General features: G+C 40.3%; 1 protein-coding gene across 2 annotated transcripts in view; it reads left to right on the top strand.

Moving 5' to 3' along the window:
• LOC137638641 (cholesterol transporter ABCA5-like) overlaps positions 1-12,500 on the top strand; it is a 269,061-nt gene that overhangs the window by 93,203 nt on the left and 163,358 nt on the right. For both annotated transcript variants that reach the window (XM_068370905.1, XM_068370904.1), the window contains exons 8-9: positions 2,117-2,303; positions 10,816-10,962. In XM_068370905.1, coding sequence (XP_068227006.1) covers positions 2,117-2,303; positions 10,816-10,962 — 334 coding nt within the window. The remainder of the gene's footprint in view (positions 1-2,116; positions 2,304-10,815; positions 10,963-12,500) is intronic.

Here is a 12,500-nt window from a genome sequence, read left to right as displayed (position 1 = left end):
ACATACTTCTACTTTTACTCTACTTTATTCACTACCCACACTTATACATATAATTGCATACAATCAATTATAATAATCCACAGTTTAACCTTCAATAATACTTTAAACTGATTTTAATACTATTTTATATATCAACTGTTACACCCATACTTTATAGTCAAAAGAACTTAATATCTACTCAAATCTATGAAGCTAATTAACCCTCTGGTGATCCAATGTAGCTCTTTGGCATCATCCATCCATGTAAACATAAGTGATCATATGACGCACTTGGTGCATCATCATTGAATATGTATTTCGCTGATTGATTGATTGATTTACAGTATTTGAAGTTCTCTGGCATCCTGACATTATTTCGCGGAAATATTCACTAAAAATCGTGGAGTCTACCGATGAAAAGGATATTGCATTTGAATGGTTATTATGCAAAATGGCAGTGTGATATGCTCGCTGCAAAAGTGCATGGTGCCCATTTTTATGAGTAATTTTATGCATGCTTCGATAATTTTTGCAATGCTGGACTGTATGTTTCCATGAAATTGTGGTTATCATGTTTCATGTTCCATTTTAAAGGGTATTTTTTTGTTTTTTGTTTTCGTATGGTATATGAACAAATATAAAAAAGTATGAGCTTGCCGTTATAAAAAAATCTATTACGAATTTAGTTACGTAAAGATAGAATTTTATTGTCTGTCTTTGGACTACAATTACTCAGTTTTGTTAATCCTTTTACCCCCAAAGGACGTACTGGTATGTTTCACAAAAGCCATCCCTTTACCCCCATGGACGTACCGGTATGTCCTTGCAAAAAAATGCTATAAAAATTTTTTTTTTTCATATTTTTGATAATTTTTTGAGAAAACTCAGGCATTTTCCAAGAGAATGAGACCAACCTGACCTCTCTATGACAAAAATTAAGGCTGTTAGAGCAATTTAGAAAAAATATACTGCAAAATGTGCTGGGAAAAAAATAACCCCCTTGGGTTAAGGGTTGGACCTAGGCTCTTTGGAAATTTCCAACCCTTAACCCCCAAGGGGTTATTTTTTCCCCAGTACATTTTGCAGTATAATTTTTTAAAATTGCTCTAACAGCCTTAACTTTTGTCATAGAGAGGTCAGGTTGGTCTCATTCTCTTGGAAAATGCCTGAATTTAAAAAAAAAAAAATAAAAAAAATATGAAAAAAATAATTTTATAGCATTTTTTTGCAAGGACGTACCGGTACGTCCATGGCGGTAAAGGGATGAGTTTTGTGAAACATACCAGTTCGTCCTTTGGGGGTAAAAGGGTTAATGTGTGTATTTGTAGGGTTGCTGATTGCAGGGCTATGCAGATTTGAAAAGAAGGGTTTGTATGAAAGAATAGAATTTTCTTGAAAAACCTTATAAAACTAAGAACTTTGTTCAAAATATAAGAAATATTTGATATCATATTAGACATCTACCACAGCCTTCTAAGACCAATAATTAGTAATTTGGCATTTAATCTTCCCAATTAATTAAGTGAAGAACTAATACATTCCGTGACTGTTTTATATAAAAGCAGTAGGCATGTTTTCCAAGTCTAAAAGAACTATGAGTATAGATTTTATTTCTTTTGAAATAATTACAGTAATCCTCTACATAGGAACTAAATGTGTTCAAAGCGTCAGTTCTTAATTCTGAACGTTCATAAGTCAGAGCTGATTAACTTAGGCATTCAGGTACTAACCCTCAACCCCCTGATCTCCATTGTTTTCTGTTAGCTGGTTTTTCTAACTTTATTGAGTTACCCTACTTAAATTGTATCATGAATTGCAACAGTTATTTTAGCATAATAAGGTACTTTTAAAAAGAAGTTAGAACATGCTTTACATATTGCCAGCACAGGTTCATATCTGAAAGTTCATAAGTTAAAGGTTCTTATCTTAGGGATTTACTGAACCTCCCAAGTAGATATTTGCTGTTAAATAATTTGCTTTTATAGAGAGATCAAGATACAGGCAGTAATCATAACTGAATGATAATGGATGGGTATACCGTGATGTGGTATTGCATACATTTTTTAAAAGCAAATATGAATTTTTTGTGTTACGGTAATTTTATTTATGCTAATTATTTTATTGTTCTTTTATGCAGGCTGTCCTGGTTTACTATATACGGTGGCTACGTGGTTGTTTTATCCCTGATATGCATAATTATCCTTCCACTGGCTAAGGTCTTCGTTCATGTCAACTTGTTTCTTCTATTTATACTCTTCCTATTGTATGGCTGCTCCTCTATTGTTTTTGCCCTGATGTTGACACCATTTTTCAATAAGGCAAAGGTGAGCATATTTTTTTGTTGTCCTATTTTAGTATGTAATGAAATGGTTCTTAAACCTGGGACTTATTATAGATGGTTTGTAGGTTAAGGAAAGCAGTATCTAATGAGAAATGGTGTTATAATCCTTAAAAGAAGTGGCTCAATATTTATTAGTGTTAAGATGACATATTTATTATATATAATTTATATGGAAATGAAAAAAAATTCAAAGGTATATTTTAGCATTTAAACAGGTCATAGAAAATGGTGCTGATAGATCCTTTGTATTATTATCAGTATTAATTGAGTGATAGTAATTGTAATAAGATTTTAGAAACCCCTTGAAGCAGAGTCTGACTGCTTTCGCCTTCAGGCAGTAGAGCCAGACTACATAACTTCTGGCAATCTTGGGAGAAGAGGGGAGCAGACCTTTGGTCTGTACATCTTCTGAAGGAGGATTCCAATTTCCTCTCATAGGAAAACCTCCTTTAGTTTTAGCTCCAATAGATCTCTCTCACAGATCTAGAGAGGACTTTAAGAGGTAGGCTTTGCAATTAAACTTTTGCTAAATGTAGCAGAATACTGCACTCAAGAGACATCAGAGCCTCCCTGTATCTGGACGATTGATTTATCAGAGCTCTTTCTTACGATCTTCATGAAGGATTTTCAGATAACTTTAAACCTTTCAGAAGAATTGCGTATTCCTGTCAACTAGACGAGTCTCTTCTGACTCCAGGACGCTTAGCGCCACGTCTTACAGGACGCTCGGCGCCACACCTTCCAGGACGTTCGGCGCCACGTCTTACAGGACGCTCGGCGCCTCGTCTTTCAGGACGCTCGGCACCACGTCTTTCAGGACGCTCGGCGCCACATCTTACAGGAAGCTCGGCGCCACGTCTTAAAGGACGCTCGCCGCCTCGTCTTTCAGGACGCTCGGCACCACGTCTTACAGGACGCTCAGCGCCACGTCTTACAGGAAGCTCGGCGCCACGTCTTACAGGAAGCTCGGCGCCACGTCTTACAGGACGCTCGGCGCCCCATCTTTCAGGACGCTCAACGTCGGAGATCTAGATGGAGGCATGACATTGAACATGAGAACCTCGGACTTCGTGGTGACACTAGTTGAATCGAATGTCGAGATCAAGGACGCCTTAGTTCCGATCTCTTTGATCACGAAAGTTTTTTTATCGAGTGTCTAGCCTTAGTACAACGCGGCGACATAGGCGGTGATCTGGGTTTCCTTGACGCCAGGAGTCAGGACCTTAAATACATGTATCCTGATAAACACAAAGTCACTGCTTCCGTTAGATCTTCTGACACCATCACAAAAAATACTTTATTTAAGGATGGTGATTCAGAGTCAAGCTTTTTCGGGGTTTTACGTCTCCTCTTAGAACGGAGCAAGCCTTCTTGAAACTGCAATCTTTCTAAGATACAGAAGTGTTCTGCGAGGAAGAGGATGAGTGTGTTGGGAAACCTCTCCTCTTGGGGAGGGGGTTTTTTCCCTGGGAAGACTGATTCTTTCTTTGTGACCATTGTTATGTCACTGTTCATCCTAGTTGTCCTGGACCAGGGTTCGATTCCTAGCCAGTCAGAAGCTAGAAGCTATGATCCTTATGTGAGTTATCTTTATTCTCTCCATTTCAACCTCAATCATTTTGGGACAAGGATGCTATAAGAAGTTGCCTTCAGTGGTGGTTCAATTCAGTCAAACTTCCGGAAGGTCACCCCTTTTGAACAGAGGATCTTAGACCTTGTGTTGTGTCTCCTCACCTCGGATTCGGGGTGGGAGCAACACTAGACAGTTGGAAGTTTCGGGACTTTGGACAGAGGATCAGAAGAGCTTCCTCATCACTCAAAGGAACTGTTGACAGTCCAGTTGGCTCTCAAAAAGCTTTGAAGGGTCAGTTTGGAACAAAGTGGTGCAGATCTATGCCGATCACACCACAGAATTGGCTTTCATTGCCAAGCAAGACGGAACCCACTCGAGGTTCCTTTACAGGACTGAGAGGAGTCTTCTCATCTGGGCTAAGGAGAAGAATGTATTCCTTCTAACAAGGTTCTTTAAAAAAGAGAAGAACTTATGGAAGAACAGTCTCAGCTGGAGAATGGACACTCCATCGAGAAATCTGCAAGAATCTGTTGCGACTTTGGTGTCGTTCTTGTATAGTCCTATTCGTGACTTAACAGACAAAGAGACTAGAAACTAACTGCTCTCCAGTGCCAGATCTCGAAGCAGTCCACATAGACACTTTCCTATTAGTCTGGTCCAATCTGGATGTGTACGTTTTCCTCGTTCTATTTCCTTACAAGGTGACACAAAGTTTGTGTCACACGAAGGGACCAGGTGACTTTAGTGGCCTTCTTTTGGCCCTCAAGAGGATGGTTCACAGAGATACTGGAATGGATGGTGGACTTTCCTAGAAGTCTTCCATTAAGAGTAGTTTTACTCAAACAACCTCTCTTGGAAAGTTACCTTTCTAGTCTCCAAGCTTTTCTTCTAGCTACCTTCAGCCTTTTGAAACCTCACAGGAACTAGAGGTTTTCGAAAGAGGCCACTCCCGCTAGGAATAGCATTCCTCATTACCTACCACCTGTGGGGGGAAGCCTACAGCGCCGCTGGCAGAGGTGGCAGCTTCACGGGGCAGATCCCTGGACGATCCATGCGGTCGCCTTGAGGTATCGCGTCCCGTTCACTCACACTCTCCCTCCTCTGACTCGGGATCCAGTGCACCTTGGCTTCTATGCAAAGGGATCCTCAAAGGAGCTGGCTCTCAGGGCCGAAGTCCAGACCATGGTGCAGAAGGTTGCTCTCTAAAAGATAGTAGATGGGTCTCCAGGCTTTTACAGTTGGATTTTTCTGGTGAAGAAGACGACAGGAGGCTGGAGACCGGTCTTCAATCTCTCCCCTCTGAACAATTTTGTCCAACTGACTCAGTTCATAATGGAGACAACAGACACGGTCATTCGAGCGGTACGTCCAAGGGACCTCGTGTGCACACTGGATCTGAAGGACGCTTACATCCAGATCCCAATACATCTGTCATCAAGGGAGTATTTCAGATTCATTCATGAAGGAAAGATATGCCAGTTCATAGTTTTATGCTTCGGTTTAGCAACAGCCCCTCAGGTGTTTACCAGTGTTTGCCCTAATGTCATCTTGGGCTCACAGGAACGACATCCGTCTTCTCAGATATCTGGACGACTGGCTGATCCTAGCAGACTCGGAGAAGACCCTTCTTCGTCACCGAGACATGCTTCTCAAGTTTTGTCAGGATCTGAGGGTCCTGATAAATTGCGAGAAGTCATTACTGTAACCTTCACAGAGACTGGTATACCTTGGAATGATCATAGACACCATTCTAGAGAAAGTCTTCCCATTAGACGAAAGAGTACACAGGCTGAAGGAAGTGGTTGCTCCCTTCCTCAGGAAAGAAGTTATTCCAGCCTCCCGTTGGCAGGGTCTGTTAGGCCATCTAACCTCTCTCATCCATCTTGTTCCAAATGGCTGCCTCAAGATAAGATCCCTGCAATAGCAGCTGAAGACCTTTTAGAACCAACACTCCGATCCACCGGACACCCGAGTTCCCATGAATCAGGAGCAGGTGACAGATTTGAGTTGGTGGATGGTAGACGAAAACCTTCGGAGAGGCCAGAACCACCTCGTTCCCCTTTCGGAATTGATGCCCTTCACAGATGCATCAAAAGAAGGGTGGGTGTCTCACCTGCTGCACCATACAATCTCCAGCCTTTGGTCAGAATCAGAAAGGTACCAGCACATAAATCTGCTAGAGCTGAGAGCAGCCTACCTAGCTCTTCATTTGTCTCAACAGTTGCTGGCAGGTTACTCTGAGGTATTGACGAGCGACAACACCACAGTAGTGGCTTACAATACATAAACAAACAGGCCGGTACCTTTTCGTAGTCTCTATGCTATCTTGCAGTAAAGATCCTCAGATGGTCAGAAGAACATTCGGTGGCTCTATCAGCTCGCTTCATTCCCAGCAAAAGGAGTGTGCTCGCAGACAATCTGAGCAGAGCGACTCAGATAGTAGGCTTCGAATGGTCTTTGAATCGTCAGATAGTCAAAAAAATCCTGACTTTGTTGGGTTCCCCGACTGTAGACTTGTTCGCAATATCTCTGGTCAGCAAGCTCCTGCTTTACTGTTTTCCTGTCCCGGATCCTCAGGCTCTATGGCAAACTCCATTCCAACAACAGCGGGACAATATCGACGTGTACGGCTTTCCCACGTTTTGTCTGATGAGAAGACTGCATAACAAAACCAGAGCGTTCAAAGATCTATTGATGACCCTTGTAGCTCCGCTATGGCATCACGCAGAGTGGTTCCTAGACCTCCTGCAACTGCTCGTAGATCGACCGAGAGGACTCCCTCCACGACCAGATCTTTTAAACAGCCACACGCGAACATCTTCCATAAAACCGTGAAGTCGAAGTGATTTCACGCGTGGAGACTATCCAGCGTCTCCTCACTCAGAAGGGCTTTTCATAACAAGTTGCAGAACGAATGTCCAGACACTTGGGTAGGTCCTCAGCCTTGGTCCAAGAGGCCAAGTGGAGAGTCTTCTGTGGTTGGATGTCATGGGAGGAATATCTCTCCACTCGATGCCACTATTCCAGTAATAGCAGAGTTTCTTGTATACCTTCGGGAGAAAAAGCTCCTTTCCGTGTCCCCTTCAGGCTGAAAGGAATCGACATTTTGTCTTCGTTGGAGCTTTCTCTACTCATACGGAGTTATGAGATCAGGCCTCCTCCTTGGAACGTAGTTCGCATACTGAGGTCCCTAAAAGGGCCTCCCTACGAACCATTAGGCCATGCAACTGACCGAAATCTCACTTTGAAGATGGCGTTCCTGCTCGCTTTAGCCTTGGCAGAGAGAGTTGGTGAACTTCATGGCCTCTCATATGACATCGCCCATTCAAGGGGATGGGGGAAGTGACGCTCAGCTTCGTCCTTGAGTCTATTGCTAAGACTCAAAATCCTGCGGATGCTGGACCTTAGATTTGGGCCCTTTTAGATTTCGAGTCTTCATTCCCTAACCAACGACCCAGATCAGTTGTTACTTTGCCCAGTGACGAGTTTGAGATACTACAGTATCTTAAACGCACTGCAGCAACACGACCCAGACTAACATGACTGTTTTTTAGTTCAGGTATAGTAAAGAAGAGGATCACAAAGAACACAGTATCCTCCAGTACACGCCAGGTGATCGAAAGAGCCCTGGCTCCAGATCCTCCTCAAGCTCGTTGACTTAGAGCTCACAACATCAGGGGAATTAGTACTTCCCTGGTATTCAAACGCAAGTTTTCTGTGTTGCAGGTCCTCCAAGCTGGTGTGTGGAAAAGACCAACCACATTCACAGCACATTACCTCAAAGATGTGACCCACAGGAGGCTCGATACATTTACAATCGGTCCTGTGGTGGCTGCTCAACAGGTGGTTTAAGATACCTCCTGCTCCTTAATGGACAAGTAGCAGTTGGTTGAGGGAATTGGTTACCCGGGTTAAGACTGGGATGAATGAGAAGAATGTCGGGCTTTCCTTCCTTCATCTTCCCCCTCTCTTGGGGTACAGTGCCATGGGTCCCTCTGCAAGCTGGCTTCAACCTCTGTAGGTAATTATCACTTCCCTTGTGTAGCCTAGTATAAGTAATAATTTTATACTGTCCACATTCCCATTGGTTCTGTGAGGGAACAAGTGGTACGTCTGGTTGTTTTTCCTATTTAAAAACTCATACATACAAATTCATACAAATAACAACCTCTATTTTACTAAATTGCACAGGCCGTGAATATACTCACTTTGTATATTTCAGCAAGGTGTCAAAGTTTTCCCTACACCACAGTCATATACTGTACTAGGCAAAACTGGGTCAATGTCCATACCAGATCTAGGACTTCCATCCACCTAGGAGTGAGTCATCCAAATAAATAACGGCCGGTTGTTAGTATGGGAGCAAATGACAAATTCGGAGATAATTTATATTTTTCCCTAACTAATACAAACCTGGAGTTATTTATATGCATTAGCCCGCCATCACCTGTCCCCCAGAAGTCCTGCCTGCAATAAAAAGTGACGTCTCACAGCTGTGAGAGTATATAAAGAGTTGGCTGGGTACCACCCAGTCACCTGCTGCCTACCCACTAAGCGGTTAGGCAGGGCTGCCACCTCGCATTTAGACTAATGGCTACCTCAAGCTGCCACATAAATAAGTCCAGGTTATTATTAGTTAGGGAAAAATACAAATTATCTCCAAATTGGTTGTTTTCATATCTTAAGTTCGTTTCCTTAAATTTCAGCTGTTCATTAAATGATGTGGTTCCAGTGTTGGAAGAGTTAGGGTGGACATTCTTTACAGGTCAAGTTCTCAGCCTTATAAAAAGGGTCCCCCTGTTACTAGGAAACTACTGTAATAGAACATGCTGTTCAAAGGCAAGCCTCGTTCTTATGGGGCAGTGTCCTCAACTGTTGAACCTGTAATCAAAGGTCCTTTGTTTGGAGGAAGAGAGTTACTCACTCTCATATCTTTTTGGAGCTAAGGTCATATAAGAGCCATGTTGTTAGGCCTCCAAGCATTTGAGATACCATTGGAAGGTCATAACTTTGGGGTTTTAATGAACAAATCTTAGGCATCATGTCAAATAACAATACATGCAGATCTTCAAATGGGCAGAGGAGCGAAAATTGAAAACCACTCCAAGGTTATTTCCAGGAGTCAGCAATATTGTAGCAGACTCCTAATCAGAAGCACCTAAATCATACCATGTGTGAATTTGTATGCAACATCCATGATCTGCAGGTCTTCCCTCTTTTGCACTCTTTAACTAGATCCAAAAGCAAGGGCCTCACATGCACTGTTTCAGGAATCTGATGGTCTCGATCTATGTCTTGCCTTCCAGCAAGCTTGGTCCGTTGGACTTCAGACAAACACAAATCACCCTCAAACACCATATGAGTCACTGCCCCATATTGACCGCACCAAAGGTTTGTCACTGATGATTGATCCCTGCCCTATTGGAGGAGACTGCTGAAACAACCTAATATACACTAACCAGGTCATTTTGGACTTACTCGGCTTCATGCTTAGTGGTTTTCAAGCACTTCTGAAAGAGAGAAGCATATAAAAAATCAATTTCATTTAGTGTTGCAGGAAGTCTACTACAACTTTCTACCAAGGAAAATTCCCTCAGTTCTCTAAGTCGAGTTGTACTAAGCATAGGTCTGGAGAAATGGAATCAAAAGACTTCTCAACCATCTTAAATTTTTTCAATCAGGGTTTTCTGAAACCAATTGTGAGACCTCCTAGGTGGGAGTCACCAACTGTCCATATGATCCTCTCAATGTAACCTCCATCCAAGGTCTATCCAGTAAAACTTGTTATTTTACAATAGCCTCCTCAAAGAGAACAGATAAAGTGTACTTTTTGCCAAGATCATTACTCACATAGAGGGCTGGATGTTGGTATACCTATCTCTTACCAAAGACTTTGAAGCCAAGAACCAGAGAATGGATCATTCTGATGTTACTTCTCTTCCCTTCACAATCATTTATGGCCTAGCCCTGTTAGGTTCTTAAGGGAGTAACTTCTCAGAATTCAGGTTTCTTAGTTTTCTTCCTCCAGGCTGTTTATAAACTTTTGGGTGCAAGAAATTCATATGGGATCACTTTCATCTACCCCACCTCAGTGATTCAAGGATCTTATGATTGGTGGTTTGATTTGAACAAGTTATGGGTTTCATGATATTGCTTGGTAGAACCTGGAGAATTTAATTTGTCGCCTAAATGTTCTTGCTGTGAAAATAACTGTCCGTTTTGATACTGTTTGAATGCCATGGACATGGAAATTTCACACACCTCTTGAGTTATGGTATAATTTATGGTTTATTTTGAATATGTAATTTTTTTTAGAATACTAAAACTTTCATATATACAGTAAACCCATTTATTATGCAATATGTAGACATTCCCTTCTCCCATCCATGCACTCACTGATCCTATGATCGTGGCACTACACAATCAGGGTCAAAGCATAAGTCATCTAGGTAGTGGTACCTGGGCAGTTTTTAATGTATTGTTAGAATTTGTATAAGGGAAATTTGTTTTTGTATTATTTTATTGAGATATTCAGGTGATAGTTTGGTTATTTGTGGATTTTTAAAAATAAGTATTAGTGTTAGAGTGGTTTCTTATGCAAGTTAAGAATGTAATTTTCAAGATAGTGATAAGATTTTTTTTTAAGTAATACTTATGGAACTAAGAAATGTCAAATTATATTTTTGCATAATTCTTTGAATTTGGATGACCCTTGCTTTTAATTTACACATGAACATCATTATTTTGTAATAAATACACATTATTAAGTACTGTAAGCGTATTTAAAGGATTATGTTTTGTAGTGAAGGACATAGTTTGACCAACTACTGTAATCACATTATTTGTAAATTACTTTTGATATTAAAAGAAGTTTATGTTTTTATTGTATCATTACTAATTCAATTTTTTTTCCCATTTAAAGGTTGCTGGAGTTGTAGGCAACTTAACCCAAGTGGCATTCAGCTTACTGTATTATCTTCAAGTCTATTTGGGTGACAAAATAAGTCCTGGGACATTTTGGGCTATGGGCTTGTTTTCACCCTGTGCTTTCTCAATGGCAATTGACAAGGTATGGCTGTCATGGGGCAGAAATTATTCAATATACATTACATTATGTCTAATAGACTGCATTTCATAGTTTGTAGTATGTAAATAAGTTATAAGAATTTGTTTGAATAAATCTAGATCGAAGTTTATGTAGACGAAATGAAGCTTGACGTAGATCAGTTGTCTATTATTTTAAAAAAAGTACTTCAGAGTGATCATATTATGATAAAATTATGTTCTTCCGGAGCTGCAACCTGTTTACATCCAGCTGTTCGCAAATCCTCCAAAGTAACTGCAAGTAGGATGATTGCTTTAAATGTTATTGCTCTTTGACAATGTATGAGCATATCCTGGCATTTCAATGAAACTCCCTGGAATGCTTGAGGTACACTGGAGTGCTTGTGCTATTCATTTTACAATGCAAAACTTCAACTAAAATAGAAAAAAAGTTGTCCTGACTTAAGTACTGTAAAAGCCTTTGTTCCACCTGGAAAGAAGCACTGGTAACTAGAATAATTGTATAAACAACCTCTTATCCTTGCCTCCTCAAGCCTCAATTATTTTTTATGGTGAAATTTTTCTTTATATACTTTTTTTTGTCCACAGCTTTGTATATCAGAGCCTCCTAAGCCTGATCATTGAATTTTAAGGCTCCAAAGACTTTTTATGAGCTTATTCCTCCTTTGTTTAATCAGGCTACGCCTTTTTCTACTAATATTTTTTCTTCAGGACAGGTCTTGCCTACTGAAAATGCCATTAATTACTTAACAGTGTTTTATATGAGTTCACCTAATAAATACATGTTAATGATTTGTTAGATTACTTGAAATGGTTAATTGTTAGATGCATAAGTGGGATGAAGCAGAAAAGGCGTTATCTGAATTTATCTCAGTACAGTATGTGTAGGGAATGAGATATAGTTTAACATTTTCATTTGATATTTTCATGTTTGAGAGAGAGAAAAAAATTGCATACTGTATAATGTATCTCATTATTGCATCCATATTATTGTGATCTTACTGTGTTTGCTGAAAAATGACCAGTGAATTAGATTACACAATGAGGGACTGCCCACAACCTCTTACAGTATATACTTGTCTGTTACGATGAGCTTTATTAATCTGGTAACTGATAAGTGTATATCCTTGTCTGTTACGATGAGCTTTATTAATCTGGTAACTGATAAGATGTATATCCTTGTCTGTTACGATGAGCTTTATTAATCTGGTAACTGATAAGATGTATATCCTTGTCTGTTACGATGAGCTTTATTAATCTGGTAACTGATAAGATGTATATCCTTGTCTGTTACGATGAGCTTTATTAATCTGGTAACTGATAAGATGTATATCCTAGTCTGTTACGATGAGCTTTATTAATCTGGTAACTGATAAGTGTATATCCTTGTCTGTTACGATGAGCTTTATTAATCTGGTAACTGATAAGATGTACATCCTTGTCTGTTACGATGAGCTTTATTAATCTGGTAACTGATAAGATGTACATCCTTGTCTGTTACGATGAGCTTTATTAATCTGGTAACTGATAAGATGTACATCC

This window comes from Palaemon carinicauda, chromosome 3 (assembly GCF_036898095.1).
Source record: "Palaemon carinicauda isolate YSFRI2023 chromosome 3, ASM3689809v2, whole genome shotgun sequence".
Classification (NCBI taxonomy): domain Eukaryota; kingdom Metazoa; phylum Arthropoda; class Malacostraca; order Decapoda; family Palaemonidae; genus Palaemon; species Palaemon carinicauda.
Note: the sequence above shows the minus strand (reverse complement) of the source record. Positions and strands in the feature narration are given on the sequence as shown.